Source organism: Rattus norvegicus, chromosome 2 (assembly GCF_021556685.1).
Source record: "Rattus norvegicus strain SHRSP/BbbUtx chromosome 2, alternate assembly SHRSP_T2T, whole genome shotgun sequence".
NCBI lineage: Eukaryota > Metazoa > Chordata > Mammalia > Rodentia > Muridae > Rattus > Rattus norvegicus.
The window spans coordinates 146,330,887-146,353,240 of NC_141535.1; the positions used below are offsets into that span (position 1 = coordinate 146,330,887).

General features: G+C 39.4%; 1 protein-coding gene across 3 annotated transcripts in view; it reads right to left on the reverse strand.

Moving 5' to 3' along the window:
- The window catches only part of LOC147996270 (uncharacterized), a 250,959-nt gene that overhangs the window by 10,141 nt on the left and 218,464 nt on the right, over positions 1 to 22,354 (reverse strand). For 2 of the 3 annotated variants that reach the window (XM_087640451.1, XM_087640453.1), the window contains 2 exons: positions 14,843 to 14,903; positions 12,472 to 12,517 (listed from right to left, as the gene is read on the reverse strand). In XM_087640451.1, coding sequence (XP_087496577.1) covers positions 12,472 to 12,517; positions 14,843 to 14,903 — 107 coding nt within the window. Of the gene's footprint in view, positions 1 to 12,471; positions 12,518 to 14,586; positions 14,904 to 22,354 lie in introns of those variants that run through there. The other variant, XR_015674851.1, reaches the window with a different exon arrangement.

Consider the following 22,354-nt stretch of genomic DNA (forward strand, 5'->3'; position numbering starts at 1 on the left):
CAATTCTCCCACCAAAACAAACATGAATATCCAAACACACCAGAAAAGCAAGATCTAGTTTCAAAATCATATTTGATCATGATGCTGGAGGACTTCAAGAAAGACATGAACACACTTAGGGAAACACAGGAAAACATTAATAAACAAGTAGAAGCCTACAGAGAGGAATCGCAAAAATCCCTGAAAGAATTCCAGGAAAACACAATCAAACAGTTGAAGGTATTAAAAATGGAAATAGAAGCAATCAAGAAAGAACACATGGAAACAACCCTGGATATAGAAAACCAAAAGAAGAGACAAAGGAGCTGTAGATACAAGCTTCACCAACAGAATACAAGAGATGGAAGAGAGAATCTCAGGAGCAGAAGATTCCATAGAAATCATTGACTCAACTGTCAAAGATAATGTAAAGTGGAAAAAGCTACTGGTCCAAAACATACAGGAAATCCAGGACTCAATGAGAAGATCAAACCTAAGGATAATAGGTATAGAAGAGAGTGAAGACTCCCAGCTCAAAGGACCAGTAAATATCTTCAACAAAATCATAGAAGAAAACTTCCCTAACCTAAAAAAAGAGATACCCATAGATATACAAGAAGCCTACAGAACTCCAAATAGATTGGACCAGAAAAGAAACACCTCCCGTCACATAATTGTCAAAACACCAAACGCACAAAATAAAGAAAGAATATTAAAAGCAGTAAGGGAAAAAGGTCAAGTAACATATAAAGGGAGACCTATCAGAATCACACCAGACTTCTCGCCAGAAACTATGAAGGCCAGAAGATCCTGGACTGATGTCATACAGACCCTAAGAGAACACAAATGCCAGCCCAGGTTACTGTATCCAGCAAAACTCTCAATTAACATTGATGGAGAAACCAAGATATTCCATGACAAAACCAAATTTACACAATATCTTTCTACAAATCCAGCACGACAAAGGATAATAAATGGTAAAGCCCAACATAAGGAGGCAAGCTATACCCTAGAAGAAGCAAGAAACTAATCGTCTTGGCAACAAAACAAAGAGAATGAAAGCACACAAACATAACCTCACATCCAAATATGAATATAAAGGGAAACAATAATCACTATTCCTTAATATCTCTCAATATCAATGGCCTCAACTCCCCAATAAAAAGACATAGATTAACGAACTGGATACGCAACGAGGACCCTGCATTCTGCTGCCTACAGGAAACACACCTCAGAGACAAAGACAGACACTACCTCAGAGTGAAAGGCTGGAAAACAACTTTCCAAGCAAATGGTCAGAAGAAGCAAGCTGGAGTAGCCATTCTAATATCAAATAAAATCAATTTCCAACTAAAAGTCATCAAAAAAGATAAGGAAGGACACTTCATATTCATCAAAGAAAAAATCCACCAAGATGAACTCTCAATCCTAAATATCTATGCCCCAAATACAAGGGCACCTACATACGTAAAAGAAACCTTACTAAAGCTCAAAACACACATTGCACCTCACACAATAATAGTGGGAGATTTCAACACCCCACTCTCATCAATGGACAGATCATGGAAACAGAAATTAAACAGTGATGTCGACAGACTAAGAGAAGTCATGAGCCAAATGGACTTAACGGATATTTATAGAACATTCTATCCTAAAGCAAAAGGATATACCTTCTTCTCAGCTCCTCATGGTACTTTCTCCAAAATTGACCATATAATTGGTCAAAAAACGGGCCTCAACAGGTACAGAAAGATAGAAATAATCCCATGCGTGCTATCGGACCACCACGGCCTAAAACTGGTCTTCAATAACAATAAGGGAAGAATGCCCACATATACGTGGAAATTGAACAATGCTCTACTCAATGATAACCTGGTCAAGGAAGAAATAAAGAAAGAAATTAAAAACTTTTTAGAATTTAATGAAAATGAAGATACAACATACTCAAACTTATGGGACACAATGAAAGCTGTGCTAAGAGGAAAACTCATAGCGCTGAGTGCCTGCAGAAAGAAACAGGAAAGAGCATATGTCAGCAGCTTGACAGCACACCTAAAAGCTCTAGAACAAAAAGAAGCAAATACACCCAGGAGGAGTAGAAGGCAGGAAATAATCAAATTCAGAGCTGAAATCAATCAAGTAGAAACAAAAAGGACCATAGAAAGAATCAACAGAACCAGAAGTTGGTTCTTTGAGAAAATCAACAAGATAGATAAACCCTTAGCCAGACTAACGTGAGGACACAGAGAGTGCGTCCAAATTTACAAAATCAGAAATGAAAAGGGAGACATAACTACAGATTCAGAGGAAATTCAAAAAATCATCAGATCTTACTATAAAAACCTATATTCAACAAAATTTGAAAATCTTCAGGAAATGGAAAATTTCCTAGACAGATACCAGGTATCGAAGTTAAATCGGGAACAGATAAACCAGTTAAACAACCCCATAACTCCTAAGGAAATAGAAGCAGTCATTAAAGGTCTCCCAACCAAAAAGAGCCCAGGTCCAGACGGGTTTAGTGCAGAATTCTATCAAACCTTCATAGAAGACCTCATACCAATATTATCCAAACTATTCCACAAAATTGAAACAGATGGAGCCCTACCGAATTCCTTCTACGAAGCCACAATTACTCTTATACCTAAACCACACAAAGACACAACAAAGAAAGAGAACTTCAGACCAATTTCCCTTATGAATATCGACGCAAAAATACTCAATAAAATTCTGGCAAACCGAATTCAAGAGCACATCAAAACAATCATCCACCATGATCAAGTAGGCTTCATCCCAGGCATGCAGGGATGGTTTAATATACGGAAAACCATCAACGTGATCCATTATATAAACAAACTGAAAGAACAGAACCACATGATCATTTCATTAGATGCTGAGAAAGCATTTGACAAAATTCAACACCCCTTCATGATAAAAGTCCTGGAAAGAATAGGAATTCAAGGCCCATACCTAAACATAGTAAAAGCCATATACAGCAAACCAATTGCTAACATTAAACTAAATGGAGAGAAACTTGAAGCAATCCCACTAAAATCAGGGACTAGACAAGGCTGCCCACTCTCTCCCTACTTATTCAATATAGTTCTTGAAGTTCTAGCCAGAGCAATCAGACAACAAAAGTTGATCAAAGGGATACAGATCAGAAAAGAAGAGGTCAAAATATCACTATTTGCAGATGACATGATAGTATATTTAAGTAATCCCAAAAGTTCCACCAGAGAACTACTAAAGCTGATAAACAACTTCAGCAAAGCGGCTGGGTATAAAATTAACTCAAATAAATCAGTTGCCTTCCTCTATACAAAAGAGAAACAAGCTGAGAAAGAAATTAGGGAAACGACACCCTTCATAATAGACCCAAATAATATTAAGTACCTCGGTGTGACTTTAACCAAGCAAGTAAAAGATCTGTACAATAAGAACTTCAAGACACTGAGGAAAGAAATTGAAGAAGACCTCAGAAGATGGAAAGATCTCCCATGCTCATGGATTGGCAGGATTAATATAGTAAAAATGGCCATTTTACCAAAAGCAATCTACAGATTCAATGCAATCCCCATCAAAATACCAATCCAATTCTTCAAAGAGTTAGACAGAACAATTTGCAAATTCATCTGGAATAACAAAAAACCCAGGATAGCTAAAGCTATCCTCAACAATAAAAGGACTTCAGGGGGAATCACTATCCCTGAACTCAAGCAGTATTACAGAGCAATAGTGATAAAAACTGCATGGTATTGGTACAGAGACAGACGGATAGACCAATGGAATAGAATTGAAGACCCAGAAATGAACCCACACACCTATGGTCACTTGATTTTTGACAAAGGAGCCAAAACCATCCAATGGAAAAAAGATAGCATTTTCAGCATATGGTGCTGGTTCAACTGGAGGGCAACATGTAGAAGAATGCAGATCGATCCATGCTTATCACCGTGTACAAAGCTTAAGTCCAAGTATATCAAGGACCTCCACATCAAACCAGACACACTCAAACTAATAGAAGAAAAACTAGGGAAACATCTGGAACACATGGGCACTGGAAAAAATTTCCTGAACAAAACACCAATGGCTTATGCTCTAAGATCAAGAATCGACAAATGGGATCTCATAAAACTGCAAAGCTTCTGTAAGGCAAAGGACACTGTGGTTAGGACAAAACGGCAACCAACAGATTGGGAAAAGATCTTTACCAATCCTAGAACAGATAGAGGCCTTATATCCAAAATATACAAAGAACTCAAGATGTTAGACCGCAGGGAAACAAATAACCCTATTAAAAATGGGGTTCAGAGCTAAACAAAGAATTCACAGCTGAGGAATGCCGAATGGCTGAGAAACACCTAAAGAAATGTTCAACATCTTTAGTCATAAGGGAAATGCAAATCAAAACAACCCTGAGATTTCACCTCACACCAGTGCGATTGGCTAAGATCAAAAACTCAGGTGACAGCAGATGCTGGCGAGGATGTGGAGAAAGAGGAACACTCCTCCATTGTTGGTGGGATTGCAGACTGGTAAAACCATTCTGGAAATCAGTCTGGAGGTTCCTCAGAAAATTGGACATTGAACTGCCTGAGGATCCAGCTATACCTCTTTTGGGCATATACCCAAAAGATGCCTCAACATATAAAAGAGACATGTGCTCCACTATGTTCATCGCGCCTTATTTATAATAGCCAGAAAATGGAAAGAACCCAGATGCCCTTCAACAGAGGAATGGATACAGAGAATGTGGTACATCTATACAATGGAATATTACTCAACTATCAAAAACAACGAGTTTATGAAATTCGTAAGCAAATGGTTGGAACTGGAAAATATCATCCTGAGTGAGCTAACCCAATCACAGAAAGACATACATGGTATGCACTCATTGATAAGTGACTATTAGCCCAAATGCTTGAATTACCCTAGATCCCTAGAACAAACGAAACTCAAGACGGATGATCATAATGTGAATGCTTCACTCCTTCTTTAAATGAGGAAAAAGAATACCCTTGGCAGGGAAGGGAGAGGCAAAGATTAAAACAGAGACTGAAGGAACACCCATTCAGAGCCTGCCCCACATGTGGCCCATACATATACAGCCACCCAATTAGACAAGATGGATGAAGCAAAGAAGTGCAGACCGACAGGAGCCGGATGTAGATCGCTCCTGAGAGACACAGCCAGAATACAGCAAATACAGAGGCGAATGCCAGCAGCAAACCATTGAACTGAGAATAGGTCCCCTATTGAAGGAATCAGAGAAAAAACTGGAAGAGCTTGAAGGGGCTCGAGACCCCAAAAGTACAAGAATGTCAAGCAACCAGAGCTTCCAGGGACTAAGCCACTACCTAAAGACTATACATGGACTGACCCTGGACTCTGACCCCATAGGTAGCAATGAATATCCTAGTAAGAGCACCAGTGGAAGGGGAAGCCCTGGGTCCTGCTAAGACTGAACCCCCAGTGAACTAGTCTATGGGGGGAGGGCGGCAATGGGGGGAGGGTTGGGAGGGGAACACCCATAAGGAAGGGGAGGGGGAGGGGGATGTTTGCCCGGAAACCGGGAAAGGGAATAACACTCGAAATGTATATAAGAAATACTCAAGTTAATAAAAAAAAAAAAGAAAAAGAAAAGAAAAAAAAATGGGGTTCAGAGCTAAACAAACAATTCACAGCTGAGGAATGCCGAATGGCTGAGAAACACCTAAAGTAATGTTCAACATCTTTAGTCATAAGGGAAATGCAAATCAAAACATCCCTGAGATTTCATCTCACACCAGTGAAACTGGCTAAGATCAAAAAGTCAGGTGACAGCAAATGCTGGCGAGGATGTAGAGAAAGAGGAACACTCCTCCATTGTTGGTGGGATTGCAGACAGCTACAACCATTCTGGAAATAAGTCTGCAGGTTCCTCAGAAAATTGGACATTGAACTACCTGAGGACCCAGCTATACCTCTCTTGGGCATATACCCAAAAGATGCCCCAACATATAACAAAGACACATGGTCCACTATGTTCATAGCAGCCTTATTTATAATAGTCAGAAGCTGGAAAGAACCCAGTTGCCCTTCAACAGAGGAATGGATACAGAAAATGTGGTACATCTACACAATGGAATATTACTCAACTATCAAAAACAATGACTTTATGAAATTCATAGGCAAATGGAGGGAACTGGAAAATATCATCCTGAGTGAGGTAACCCAATCACAGAAAAACACACATGGTATGCACTCATTGATAAGGGGATAGTAGCCCAAATGCTTGAATTACCCTAGATGCACAGAACATATGAAACTCCAGATGGATGATCACAATGTGAATGCTTCACTCCTTCTTCAAAAGGGGAACAAGAATACCCTTGGCAGGGAATAGAGAGGCAAAGTTAAAAACAGAGGCAGATGGAACACCCATTCAGAGCCTGCCCCACCTGTGGCCCATACATATACAGCCACCCAATTAGACAAGATGGATGAAGCAAAGTAGTGCAGGCCAGTAGGAACCGGATGTAGATCTCTCCTGACAGACACAGCCAGAACACAGCAAATACATAGTCGAATGCCAGCAGCAAACCACTGAACTGAGAACGGTACCCCCATTGAAGGAATCAGAGAAAGGACTGGAAGAGCTTTGAAGGCGCTCCAGACCCCATATGAACAACAATGCCAAGCAATCAGAGCTTCCAGGGACTAAGCCACTTCCCAAAGACTATGCATGAACTCACCCTGGGCTCCAACCGCATAGGTAGCAATGAATAGCCTAGTAAGAACACCAGTGGAAGGGGAAGCCCTTGGTTCTGCTAATACTGAACCCCCAGTGAATGTGATTGTTGGAGGGAGGGCGGTAATGGGGGGAGGATGGGGAGGGGAACACCCAGAGAGAAGGGGAGGGGGAGGGTTTAGGGGGATGTTGGTCCCAAAACCGGCAAAGGGAGTAACAATCGAAATGTAAATAAGAAATACTCAAGTTAATAAAGAAAAAAATTTCAAGGTTTCAGAGAAAGGAATTGAATTATTTATCAGAATATGAGAAGATCTACCATGTTCATGGATCAGTAGGATTAATAGAGGGATTATATGTGTATATTAGCTGTGACATAAACAATAACTACGCTATAATTGATTGAATCAGAGGGTATGTAAGGAATGATGGACTAGAGGGAAGAGACATTTCATTAAAAAGGGAAAGCAGAATAGTTATTGACTTGGGTTCTTAAATAGGAGGATAAAATGGGAGTTGAGGAAGCAGGTGCTTATATAGAAAGTTCCCTCCTATGTTGGAATAGGAACATCTCACCCCTTCTCAAAAGAAAAATGTAATGCCAAGCCAGCCAGAAACCCTTTATCTACAATGGTGACTCTCTACAAGCTATGCTAGAACAATAGTGGCACAAAGCTTAGTGGCACAAAGCAATAACTGATCTGACTTAAGGCCTGCTCCATGAAATGAACCCAACACTGCTTGGGTGACCAAGAATTTGAGACCAGATAACCTAGGGTCCGAGGCTAAAACAAAATAATTCTCTAAAACTAGAAAAAAATTGTAGTGGCAAAATTACTTCTGGTATGTTTTATTTAGCTATCATCAGAGAAACTTTCTTCTGGAGCAGATGGGAATACATCTAGAGACCCATGGCAAGACATTACTCAGAGAGGGAGAGAGAGAGGGAGAGAGGGAGAGAGAGAGAGAAGAGGATTGGAACACTGAGTGCTAAAAGGAATGCTTACATCACGTTCCTCTCCTCAGAGCCTAGTGAATCCTGAGGAAGAGGAGGCAGAAAGAATATAAGAACCATTGAGTATGTTGATAAAATAAGGCCCTCTAAATAAACAGCAGCATGTTGCCGTAAATAAATAAAAAGTGGCGGAACCATCCCCATACACTCATACCCTGGTGATTGTGTTCTAGTTAGTTCCAGATCCAGCCAGCCATTGGAACTAGCGCTAATTTATCTTTATCTCAGCGGCTCCATATTGCCACAAAGTACCTTCTGACCCTGTCAGGCTGCCCCACCCTCAATCACAGCTCTCTTGGCTGGTTTCCACCATGCCAGGCATACTTATCCCATTATCCCATGCCAGCCTGGTGCATCCTGCTATCATAAACTCTCTTGAACTCAATCAAGTCGCCACATGAAAGAACACATCACACAATGTTCTCTGATCCAATTGATAAGATATAATTTGCCCATCTAGACAACACAAAATCCTGGACACAGCCGTCCTTTAAGAATAGTCATAACCACCTGTAATATGCACAGAGGGGAATCTTAACATCTGCTGCCATGTTCTCTCAGCTGCTTCCTCCTCGCTCCAGCCTCTTCTGTCTTTCTCAAACCATTCTCCCACCCATCCTTCCTTCTCGTCCAATGACAGGGCCTCATTCTATCCTGTACCTGCCTTCTCCTGCATAATGACATCAACATACACTAGCAAAGCTCATATGATCTCACACATACCAAAGCAGCATGTGCAGGGCTTCTGAGGTCTGCTCTAGGTCTTCTGTATATATTATAGCATTTAGATTAGTGTTATAAGATTCCTGATTGTGCAAATGAGTGAGTCTCTGATTCTTGTACCTTCTCTTGGACTCTCTTCCTTCTGTTAGATTGTCTTATCCAACTTCGATGTGGTAGTTTTTGTATTATTTTATATTTTATTTTGTTATATTTTAAAGCTGAACAAATGAATGAATGAATGGATGAGTGAGTGAATAAATGATGAGTGAAAGAATCCCAGCTACCAGGGTAAAAGTTATTAACTGAATGGTTGATTATACATTGTGGGAGAGGGAAATTTAGTTTTCTCTAACAGTGTGACACTGAGATATCAACCACTGCAAGAGAGGCCACATGTTCACGAGAAGTTGACAAACATACAATGAATTCCAAAGTTTGTGTGTGTGTGTGTGTGTATGTGTGTGTGTGTGTGTGTGTGTGTGTGTGTGTGTGTGCGCGCGCGCACTTTTATTTTTAACTAACATTACAGGTTGATGTGTTTCTTTTTGGGTATGATTTAATATGTGTTTTGGTTTGTGAATATTTTGTATTTCTACTGAGTTTTGTTTGTCTATTGATAAAGAATTGAACGTTGGATAAATAGGGATGGGGAGAGATTTTGGAAGAACTCGTGGGATGGGAAGAATATGATCAAAATATATTTAAATTTAAGTTAAAAAATAATTTAAAAAGGAAAGGCTCCTAAACCCAGGAAGACAGTCTGGTACATAAGACTCATTGAAGAGTTCAGGTGTGATTTTATAGCTTTCTCTGATACATTGAAAATGCTTCTAGTAACTCAGATATGAATAGAAGTTTGGGGTAATATACTTCACAAAGACAGGTAGTAAGTAAGTGAATTAGTCAGGATATACAACTGGACCATTAGATTAAAATGTTTTAATTCACTTTTTCCATCTGTAAAAGTCTAAAATAATATTTTCTTATAAATAAGTATAAGCAGTATTTTACTAGGAGAATTAATTTTCACTGTATGTAATCCACTAGTTTTTAATATTATAATATTTTCAATACATTTCAAGTAGCGGAGATAATGACTGATTTTATGACTTTTTCTATAGTTTTGGAAACCCTTGATACTTGAAACATCATGAAGGTCTTAAAGGTATAGCATAGCCAAGATAAGTGTTAAAATGTTCCTTGACAGAATTATGATATTAAATCATTTAACGAAGCATTAGTTTTCCATTGTGGCAATAAAATATTTGACAGAAACAATCTAAGGGAAAAATAATTTTATTGATTTAAGATGGGATACAGGTTCTTAATGGAAGGACAGCATAATCACAGGAACATGAGGCAGCTTGCCATGTTGCTTCCACGTCAAGTATGAAGAGAAGATGAATGTAGTACCCATCTGGCCTTTACCTTTCTCTTTTATATTCATTCTGGGATCCTAGTTCGTGAGATGGACTGATCCACATTCAATTAAAACTGCCTGGAAACACTTTCCTAGACACATCCAAGATTATGTCTCCTATGTCATTTTAATTCTAATCAAGTCTACAGTGAATATTATCCAGAACAATATGTTCTGAACAGAGTATTTATTTCTTGCCATGATGATACAGAGACAAATAACGGATAACAAGTTATTGAGAAATGGACCAAACATTTGACTTCACATGAAGGAGAAGAACCATGACTCACTAGCTATGAATGATGATGGGACCTTACAATGAAATTTATCTCTTCTGAGTTGATATGGTCTTCCGACACTCAACCTGTGACTACACATGTTTTGAAAATGTAATTGGTTAGGGCTTTAGTATGGTGGGCGACATTGTGTGATATCCACTGCACCCTTGTGTGTGGCTGCTTTTGTCTTGCTTTTTCTCAAATTGAGTATATAAAAGATTGGTGGAAGCACTGCTTCTGTTAATAAGTTTCTTATTAGCCTGACCCCAAAGTTATAGTTTCCTGTAGGGCAAGATCTGTTTTGCATTTGAGTGCTGAGCAGAGTAGAGGTTGTTAAGAGAGGGAACAGAGGAAACATCTCTGCAGAGGGAAACAAGATAAACGAGGAGGTACTCTGCCTATGTGGCTCTCTAATGACAAACTGCTTAGTCCTTTTTCCTTTGCTATAAGCATGCATTTTGTTCAACAGTTCATGCAAAATGGCTACACCTGGTATATGGTCATATGGATCCCAAGTGAAAAGTTTTTATGTTGCAGAATTGTAGAACAGAATAGAGATATAAATCAATATCTATTATGTGCTTAGTCTGAGTCAGATGTTGTCTTTGGCACAATCTCTCAACTATCAAAGACCCGGAGGGAAAACAGTGCTATTAGTCCAAATCTACCCATGAAAGGAGTTGATGAAATTACAATTTAAACCGAAACTGACTGACACCAAAGTCCTGGCTTTTCAGATGTGTTTTGATGCCTTAAGAGCTATTAAAGACACAAGTTTTACTAGTGATATGTTTTATGCAATACATAAATATTTATATCTATTTATCTGTTGAATTTAATGCTTTAATAATATTATATATTCATTGAGTATTTTGCCATAAAGAAAATATAAATATTTGAGGATAACTCTATGGTTAATTTAGCTTAAACATATTGTATATGTTGAAGCATCACATGGTACTAATTAACATGTGGCATTTTATGATTTTATGAATCATTTAAAATTATTATTTAAGACTGGCAAGATGGCTCAGTGGAATAAAACACCTTTTTTTCCTTTTTCTCTCTCTTTCTCTTTTTTTTTTTTTTTTTTTTTTTTTTTTTTTTTTTTTTGCTGAGCTTGATGGCCTCAGTTCAATCCCTGAGATAAGAGGAGAAACCAAGTCTCACAGGTTGTTCTCTGACTTCTACAAGCATTCTGTGACACATGCATGCCCACACATGTGCTTGTGCACATATGCACAGAGACATACACATACACATGCACACTCACGCACGCACACACACACACACACACACACACACACACACACACACAGATAAACAATTAAAACATTGGTGACTGCCACATTCCTGACACCTGGAAAATTTTAAACCTGTATTAATTACTTTGCCTGTCTCTGTGACAGAAAACCTGACATATATTGTCTTGCCAGTTCAGGGAGTTCAGTCCACCAAGGTCTGCTCTTTGACTCCTGGGTCTGTGGTCAGGCAGAGAATCTGAGGTGACAACAGGTGTGGAAGTCAGAGTGACTTGTTGATTCTCTCCTTCCTCCACTCTGGTTCCAAAATTTAGCTCCAGTTGTCAAGCTCAGCACTGAGAACCCTGACCCACTGAGAGTTTCTCTGGCCCATGATCACCTATTTACTACATCATTAGTGTGTCTCTTTAATATGGACTTAAAACTTAATCACCACATTACCTATAAGGGATGCAGGGCTGTAAGAAGATGTGAGATGGAAAAGACTTCTTCAAAGCCAAATGGACCTTATCATTCTGACGGTAGCCATGAATAGCTGCAGCATAAAGCATATATCATGATCAATCTTCAAACCAAAGTTGAAAAAGCCTTAGACAAATGACGATACTAGCTGCATCAGGACGGGCAGGCACAGGGAGGCTTCATTTCAATTGACTTTAAACCATAGCATTTTTACTGTACAGTCTGAGGATAAAATGGGAAACCACAAAGGCTTCTAAATGATTCACCAGAGTTTTTATCACTGGAAATACTAATATTGGCAGTTTTAGACATATATTTTATATACATATGTCTCATATATATAATTTTTAATGTTTTCATGAACCAAATTATTTCAAGAAAAATGGAAAGGACTTAATAAAATACAGAAATCAAGGAAGTAGAAACACTGGGTTCTTTGTGTGAGTTGGTGAGAATATCAGCCTGAGCTTAGGAATAATATTTACTTTTAAAAAATACATATTTTCTCACTTATTCCACTAAAACCCTCGAAGCAATGAATACCAAAAAACAATGAAAACTTTTGCTAACCAGGCTGTGGTTTAAAAGAAATATATTACCCATTAAAAGGATCCAGGACTCCTTGGGAAACTGCTGATTTCAGGTCTGGAAGAAGAAAATGAACAAGATTAATTTGGAACATACTGTTGTTACTGAATGTGGAGAAATTATTAAAGGCAACGTGGTGAAATAAAAAATACATAACAATAAACATGATGGAGTCTTCTTGGCCAATGTGGGGAGAACTAAGGTCTGGAAAAGAAAAAAGCATTACAAAAATAATCAAATGTACTTAATAAAAATATTTTTTAAAGTAAGAGGTTTGTAATGATACTTTGAAGTAAAGACTCTTATCTCCTGTTCTTTTATCATAGCAAGAAAAAGTAACTTATGAACTTATCTTCTTATTCAAGCAAATTGTAAAATTATATTTTCTATATAATTAGAGAAAGCTGAATGCTGAGTCATCAAATGACAAGTCCTCTTACCTCACTGAGCCACGGAGATAATTTCCCAAGTCTTGACTCAACTGTTTTCACATTGTCTTTTAACTACACAGGTCAAATGAACATGGACTGATATAAATACACAAATACCACAGCAATGGGAAGTCGGAAATATGAGAGGTATTTATATACTTCTTATTTCTGACTGGAGTTTAGTATGCAGCCTGTTTATCTCCACACAGCATATTAAGTCACTGTTTAAAAAGACATGTTATATTGGGGCTGGGGATTTAGCTCAGTGGTAGAGCGCTTACCTAGGAAGCGCAAGGCCCTGGGTTCGGTCCCCAGCTCCGAAAAAAAGAACCAAAAAAAAAAAGACATGTTATTAACTGTTCTGGGACTATTTGACTGCCGAGACACCCTAAGGAATTCTGGCTACTTTAAACAGTTTGTTTTACATTGTCTAGAATTTTGGATAGGTGGGATGTCTCAACATGGGATGGCATTTGTTACCAAATTCAACCAACTGATTTAGATTCCTGGGATCAATATGGTTAAAAGAACCAGCTTCATCAAGCTGTTCTGTAACTTGTACACACACACACACACACACACACACACACATACACACACACACACGCACACACACATACACACACACTGAATTAAAAGTAGTTTTAAAACATTAAAATTCTCCAGTCTCTATTTCTCAACTAAAAAGATAAGAGTGCAATTTTATTTCTGCCACTTTGTGACAAGAGTACTACAATGACTAGAAAGTAAGATAATGAGGGAAAGGAAGGGTGAGAAGGGGATAGGTAAGAAGGAGAAGAGAGAAGAGGAAGGAGGAGAAGAATGAGAGAGGAGAGAGGACCACAGTATGGACAGAAGAGGTCAGGGAAGAAAGGATAAAGAAAATGGGGTAGGAGCACTGGGTAGGAGAGAGGAATGGGCCAGGGGATAAACAGGGTGGTGAGCAGAGAGGAGATGGGAGGGGGAAAGGTGGTGAGAGAACAGGGGAGCCTGAGAAAGAGATTCACATCTACGTTAAGAAGGTTTCAGCCAAGTTTTGGTCAAGGTTTTCTTTGTACGCAAAACATAGGACTTCTTTGAGCAGATACAAAATTTACTAAGTGGGAGGCATGAGCTAGGGCTCCAGTTCATTTTGCATGTCCAACTCAAGGCAAGCAGAAGTGGACCTCGGTCAGTATTAAGCTAACCAATACTGACCTCAGATCCTGTGTGATAGTTATGCCACTGAGTCAGAAAAAATTTCCTGTACCCATAACTTTGTAGACCTTTCATCCTCAGCTCACAAATTAGCACAGTCTATGATAGCGTTTTACAGGCAAAGCCCAAGATAGCTGCCTGAGGCCTGGCTTTGGGAACATTCAGAAATCAGCTTTTGTTTATGAGAGATGGTTTTTACTTCCTCCATACCCACAAAGTGGGAAGTTTCTCACACGTGGAGAATGAAGGATGGTGCTGGTAAAGAATCATGGCTGTTTATTATAATGTAAGACTAACAGCTCTGTTTTGGTGATGCAACTAGCTTGTGACAAAGAGCACGTTACTATTAAAGTAGTCATAATCAACTAGATTTAGCTGAAAGGCATGTGTCTTGGTTCTGATAATTCAAGGAATATCTTAGGGTGTTGGAATGAGATGAAAGTCAAACATCAATTTCTGTTTTTCTGTACTAAGACCAAATAAACCAAAGAATCCTTTGTCTCAAAAGTAGCTTTTTATAAAAAGCAAGACCCATGTCTCAAATTAGGAAGTGGAAGTGTCAGGCTTCTGGGGTTGGGTAGGTGTTTAAGTTTCTTGTCTCTAGAGAGGCACAGGAAACACACTTCCTTATCAGCCAGAGCAGAGAGCTTTCAGCACACCCACTGGCGGGGAGCAAATGCTGCACTGCCCTAATATGCAAGGAGCCTATTTGTGCTGTAATTGAATGGTTTGCAGCAGCGCAGCTGGGCCTCACCGAGCTCACTTCCTTGATATTCCACAGCCTGCAATTCATTTTTGCCAAGCCAATAGGTGACCTGTGGAAGAAAAAAAAATAACATAACCAAATTTAAGGAGCGATGCACAGCGAGCCCTCTTTTCATTTTGTCTCATTAATTCCGTCATTGTTTTCCTCCTGCTCCAAACAATTTCTCTGCCCCCTAAAACTCTGCTTCTTTCAAGATAATTTACAATCATGGAAACCACACAGATCGCTGAGGTCAGGAAGCCACAGAGAGACCACATCCTTTGTTTTCATTTCTCAGCTCCAAGTATCTTAAGCTGCTTGGTTCCAAGATGTGCACATCAGCCCCGAGGTCGAGTTGTGTAAGAATGTCTCCTTTGGCACCATGCTTCTCTGTCAACACAAATGACTTAACTGTCATCCAATAAACCAAGTGGACACCCTAAAGAGTTCTCTAGAAACCATGACTGTCTCTGGGCTGGCAGAGGAAGACTTGAGCACATGATGTATGAAGATAGAAGCTGTTCCTACTGAGAGAGAGAGAGAGAAAGAGAGAAAGAGAGAAAGAGAGAAAGAGAGAGAGAGAGAGAGAGAGAGAGAGAGAGAGAGAGAGAGAGAGAGAGGTGTTTCAAAACTGTTTTCTGAAAGCTGTTCTGGTTTAAAGATATCTTTATCCTCAAGTCCAAGTGGATCAAAAAGAGTGCTTAAAATGTAGGAAGAATTTATTGTTCACTAGGGTCAAGCCAAGACTTAAGGAAGAGAAGTTTTCTACTTAATCTTTGAGTTTTGGTTTTCACACAGCTGAGGTAATCAGGTATGGTCTAGGAAAATTCATTTCCTGGAATAGACAAAGGAAGTACAGAGCACTGAATGAAGCCTTCACTGAGTTTGGAACTCCTTGTTGACAGGATCTTTTTATTTCTCAAGATGTCTAGCCTGTCTGTTGAGAGTAGGAGACCAGGAATGCTTATGTTCTGAAGGATCAAACTAGGCATACTACAGATATTTGGAATATTTTCTTTTTTATCTAACTTATTAAGATAAAAAGAATGGCTAAAGCAATATATCTATGACACACAATGTGATGTTTTGATATATCTGCATGATAAAATATTAAGTCAAGGGATTAACAAATTTCTTACTTTCTTACCTCCTATATTTATCTTTTTGTATAATAAAACATTATGATTGTTCAGAAACATTCAAAAACACTCCATTAGTATAATAACCATTATGTCGTAGACTTCCAGAATGTATCTCTCCTGTGTAACAGTGTCTTAGGCCTCTTGACGGCTGCTGCTCCAGTCCTTAACCTTCCAGCCCACAGTCCTCATAACCACTGTTCTTTTCTCAACTTCTATGAGTTCAACATTTTTAAATTTCACACATGACTGAAATAGTATGTCACGCTTTTTCTGTTCCCATATTATTTCCTTAGTGTGGCATCCTCCAGGTTACTGGGAATATCCTATACACAGGAACAAAGCACCAAGAGTGGCTATAGAAGAACAATATGTTTAGGATCTTCCTTGGCCATAACTGGTTCATTTCCTACTGCCATAGCATGAGGGCAAAAACAATGTGGGAGAAAAGGGATGTATTTCATCTTAATCGCTTACAGTCTATCATAAAGCAGATTCAGCAGCAATTGAAGCAGAGGCCACCGAAGAATGGTACTTATTGGTTTGACCTCTGGCTTGTTCATCCTTGCTTTCTTATAGGACCAGCTGCCCCCAGTGGTCTGGGCCCTCTCACAACAATCATTGATTAAGAAAATGCTGTATAGCATTATTTACATGCCAAGATGATGGAGGGACCTTCTCAAATGAGGTTCTTTCTGCCTTGATGAATTGTGCTCACACTAAGTTGGCAAAACAAAAACAAAAACAAAAAACAAACAAAAACCCAAAACAAACTAACTAACCAGTACATGGACTGTCTAATAACTGGCATATTCCTATTTATTAAGTGCATCCTTTCCATCTTTTAGGAACACTATTGGCAGCTAATAGCAATGTAGACGGAATTCTTGATCCAAAAAAGGAGTATTACAGCTATTCTCACCCGAGATTCATTGGTCTAGATGCCAATCAAAAACAAAAGCACACAGCCAGAGATGGTTTCCATCTACATCAAAGATTCTCAAACTGTGGGTCATGACCCCTTTATGTGTCTAAGAGACTTTCACAGGAGTTGCCTAAGACCTAGAAAAGCACAGATATTAAGATTATGATTCAAGACGGTAGCAGAATTACAATTATAAATTAGCAACAAAAATAATTTTATGGTTGTGGGTCACCATGACATGAGGAACTGTATTGATCAGATCGGTGGAAAAGCACTGCTTACAGGATGCCAATACCAGAAGAACCAGATCACTAGAGTGGGTTTGAAGAACAATGTCAGGTACTTTAAATCAGGTGAGTCAGGGTTTACTTTTCATCACAGGTGAATTCTTCAGCGTGGGGTACATGTGACTGCTCCCTGATTTCTATTTTAATGTGGTATGAGTTTCAAGAGCCTTGGAGTCTCTTTTATCCCACACATTGTTATATCCAGAACTCTCACGGGTAAGAAGGGTCTTGGTAACAACAGTTTCACCTCTGTGCTTTCCTTGACTCACTCAGTATGGCTAGCAAGGTCAGAAGTGAGAGATTCTGAATCAAAACTGTCCTTCTTTCTGCCCTTGAAAAGCTGAACGATGGGGAAGTCCTGGCTCAAGGTGTTTCCACCGGGTGGTGGAGCAGCAGACGGAGAGCCAGCTGCCATAGAACCAGCTACGGAGTGTCTAGGCTCCTGCAGATCCATTACCTCTTTTCCTTATCTGAATCGGAGACTCAGTCACAGACTCTAAACCATCTCCCTCACAGCAGCGCCAGTCATGTTGTTTCTATTGTTTTCTGTGTTGGTCAATGTTTCTGTGCCGTGCAGGTCTCAGTGAGTAATGGTGTAAAAGAAAGCTATGACAGGGCAGTGTAAGTATGGAGATCCAGAAGAAGAAGCAGACGTTCTAGAGAAATGCACGTCACTCCTCATTGTGAGCAGGGGCAGTCCTGTGTCTCACTCACATTTATTTGTGGACTTGGGAGGCAAGTCTGTTTGAAACGGTAAGGGGTCATATTGTTGATTGTATTTTATCCTCAAATGCCCAGAGCCTCTTAGAATTTCTACAATCAGATATGTTGTCAGAGAGTATAAAATATCATCGTAGGCAGGCTACTCAGGGTTTGAAAAGGTTTTCAGTTTCTTCTTGTCCCTTGTATTCTGATCACAAAACTGTACTCTGTTTTAATGAATTTGAGTTTTCAAAGTCCAAATAACCTGAAGCCTCAGTGAAAAATTTGACCAGTACTTAAAAGGTAAACTCACATTTTATTAACTCAGTTACTTTGTATCTGTGCTGTTAGCCTCTGTGCTGTGCACTAGATTTAAAGGGGCAAGAAAATAATCTGACCCGAGTTTCACTGCCCCATTCACCAAGGTTTGAGTGAATTCCAACACTGTGTTTGGGTTTATTGTTAGGGGAATTGATTTGGTGAAAGTGACAATTCCCTCTTCAGCTTCTCTGATAACTTCTGAGAGGTTCAATATCTTATGATAAAATGTGTATGTTTTAACAAGATCGTATATCTGATGTCAGGAAGGGACAACTTTTTACTATGTTTCAATAAGTATAGCACATCAGTCATGAGTTTGCCGACTGGAATTCAGGTCTTTGTAAACAGTCATTCCCACCAAAATGTGACAGAAAGTAGACATAAAGTCATGTTAGTGTCTCCACAATCCAGAAAGCTGGATTTGAGGAAGCTGAAGGGATCTTCTAGAACTAAAGCAATTAAAAAACAAACAAACAAACAAAAAAAACAAACTAGAAATGCACGTACTTCTGCTTTCCTATTAATTAAAATTGTAATGAATTAATAAATGAGTTATGAATAAAGGACACATTTATGACACATCGGTAGAACTACTATCATCCTGTTGAAGGGTTCCTGAGCACATTTTTTGCTATTCTGACTGCTGTGTTTTGTATTTCTGTTGTTTGTATCAAGATTTCTGTGTAGCCTCATAGAGTCTCTCCTACATGGATTTGCGCATGTAGTGTCTTTTGTCTCCTGGCTGCTAGGCAGGCCAATGCAATGAAGGCATTTCAGTTTCCCGCATGTATGCAGAGAGCTACTGTCCTCCTACAGAGAATGAGCCACATCCCCTTGCTTGCTTGCCTAACTGAGCTCATTTTCTTCCCAATTCTCTTGCTCTAGTACAAATTAAAACCACCACCACCATCAACAAAAAACTTGCTGTAGATTAAACTGTGGAAGAGAATACTGTAGGAACTCCAAAAGTAATTAGAGACAATCACATGTCATATGAAGCCTTAGGTTTCCATAACCCATCACAGCCTTCCGGGCAGAACATTTAAATAAGAGTACAATCCTTATAGCAACGCAGAGGATTTTAGGACCGAAGCCCATCCTACTAGCCCAGTGCCCAGTTCAATACAAGGAAGAGACCCTTCTGTCTTTGTACAAAGTGGTATGTTAGGTTACCTAGCTTTTGCCTGTTTATTGGCAGAGGGACCTGTTTTCTCATCCATCCCTTTCAGCTGAGAAGAAGCAACTCTTTCTTCATGGTGTGAAAGTGGTCTGTACTCAGAGTCTCACACCTTGGGCCACATGTGATTGCAACTGAATGCTGGGTTCTCTGACAGTCTCACGCCCGGGAAAGTTTTCTAAGCATGGTGTCCAAGTGTGAATTCAAAATCAACTGTGTAATGAGTCTGAGATGCTTCTGGCTGTGCTGGACTGTGTCATATCTCCAACTTCATTGCGGCCTTTATTCTGGTCACAAAACACACAGTTCACACAGCATATGCTGTCTCTCTGTCTGATGCTACACTGCTACACTGCTGGGACACTGAGGCTGCTGCATTCTGTGAACTACACAAATGCCACTGTGTTGCCATCTTCTGCCCTTACAGAAACACATGACTCAGTTATGGAAATGTGTTGTATAACTTTCCTCTCATCATTCTTCAGCACATTAGTATCCAATAAGCATATCGTTGCATGAAATCATGTTAGAACGTTAGCTTTTAAGATTGCTATCCGAGTTACAGATGTAAGCCTCATAAAATAAGGAATAGACAGAAATTCCAACCATATTTTTGGTAAGATTCCTTAACAATACATGATAAGTGTTTGTGTGTGTGTGTGTGTGTGTGTGTGTGTGTGTGTGTGTATGACAGAGAGAGAGAGAGACTGAGAGAGAGACGACAGAGAGAGAGAAGGGATTTAATAAGTCAGCTCAAAATAGTAACAACAGCAGGATTACACAAGAGAGTTTAGAACACTGTAGTTACTTGGTCCTTGAAACAGCCTAATAGTCAGAATGAGTCCATATCTCTCCTTGTAGGTTGACAATTGGTACTTACTCAGTTCCTTTATGTCTGGGGGCTCAGTAGTCCCAGTATGATTCTGAAGTTGGAAGCTTCCTGGAGACCTCATCTCTGCACCAAGAGGAAAGGTCAAGCAAGCAAAGGGCAAGACAGTCTTCCTTTTGATATATTTGTTTTATCAGGTTGCTGCTTGACGGTGCCACCGCTGCTGGAATGAGTTTCCCCTTCAATCCAGACAGTCAGGACAAATGTGCATGTGCGGCTTCCTACCCAGGTATCTCCAATTTATATTAAATTGGCACTAAAACCAACCACAACACACTGTTTCTGAAATGCTCCATAAATGTACTTTTCCTACTTAGTAGTACATATTTAAATCATGTGGCATTCTCAACAATGATAGTTATAAAGCCAGAATATTAATCAACTTAGAAAATGTGTGAAGCCACTGTGTAGTCTGCAATACCAAATCTTTGTCCCAGATTTAATTATTTGTATAAGAATAAACAGGCAATTCATCTTATTAGCATGCTAATTTGTTTTTATTTTCAGAATTCAAAGAATTTTATATTCTTTGAATATTTTATATTCAAAGAATTGCTTTAAAGTAACTTTTTAAATAAAATGTTATCAGTGCATACTTGGTCTTATATAGAGTTCTATCCTGGTTTCTTGAAGTTGGGTGAAAAGGAATCTCAAGTGGGAAAGTTTATGAAAATCTGCTCTGAACACTAGAAATATCTTTAAAAGTGAAAGTCCTTCCATATACTATATAACAACATCGATAGGACACACCCTTAGAGGGTGCTGCTAACGGACATAAAAGTGTATATTTCATTGGAAATCCTGTTTCCTTCAAAAAGGAATAGGTAATCACGATGCAAAAACACAGTGCTTGGAGTCTACCAGGGATGGTGTTGTTATGGTTACTTTGCTAATTGTACCCAGAGATCTCCCATTCTGGACACTTGTACCCCTCTGCCACCTTTCTATTCACCCAGTGCTGAATCCATATGTAACTGGGCAGACTGGTGGAGAAGAGTGCCCCATGCTACTTCCTTTAGGGTGTACGCATTACATTTTGAAACCTGTGAACTAGGCAGTAGCTGAGTCTAGCATGAAGCATTCAAATATAAATAGTACATTTTATGATTGACTTAGCATCAAATAACACCCCTGGGTACATGAGAGAAAATGACAAAATGCTTGCCTCTCCTCACCACCAATCTAGTTTTTGATTTTCCTGTATTTCTGACAGTTTCTGGGTTCAGGAATGTGTTCCTATGCTTTAAAAATCCATGCACACACGAGGCTGGTGTCTGTCCCAGAATGTCCTACATATTTAGTATTCTGTTTCCACAAACACCATCAATGTCTGGCAGTATGTGAGCAAGCTAGTTGCGTCTGTGGGGTGCTCTAAATCTAGGGTTAGGATTGGGGGTGGTTCCAGAAGGCTAGGAGTGAAATGAGGCCAGGGCTTTCTGAGGACACTTGTTCATCTTCTGCTTATCGGTGCCAGTACTAGTGAGAGCCGTTCATCCTTCCTGTGTGCTTCCCTGAGTACAAATCTGAGCCAAATCCACGGGAAGTTTTCTTCTGAATTGTACAAGTGCTTCTTTGACAGTCATTAAAATAGCCAGAACAGCCCAAGTCTAAATCATGGGCCTGCAACAGAAAAGAACTTTCTGGAACAGTGCATTCAGGGATGTTTTTAATTATGAGACAGAGCACCTGCATCTGTTATGCTGCCACGGAGAGGCTGACAAAAACTGGGGCTAAAAGGAAAATGTCAGGAGAGTATGGTAGTGGAGGGACAGCTTCATAATATCATTCTATTTTATAGCAAGGTGGTAAACAAGCCCTTACTGTCTATCAGGAGGCTGTGTGTGTGTGTGTGTGTGTGTGTGTGTGTGTGTGTGTGTGCGTGTGTGTGTGTGTGTGTGTGTGTATGTGTGTGTCTGGGTGTGCGCGTGTGCACATGTGCATACATGTGTATGCATGTTGGTATGTGAGTGCATGTGTCTGTGTGTGTGCCTACACATGAATGTGTGGTGGAAATATATGCTTGTTGCTGAGAATTTAACATGTAAGTTAAAAAACTTCTGGGTTGTTAAAAGCATTTTGTT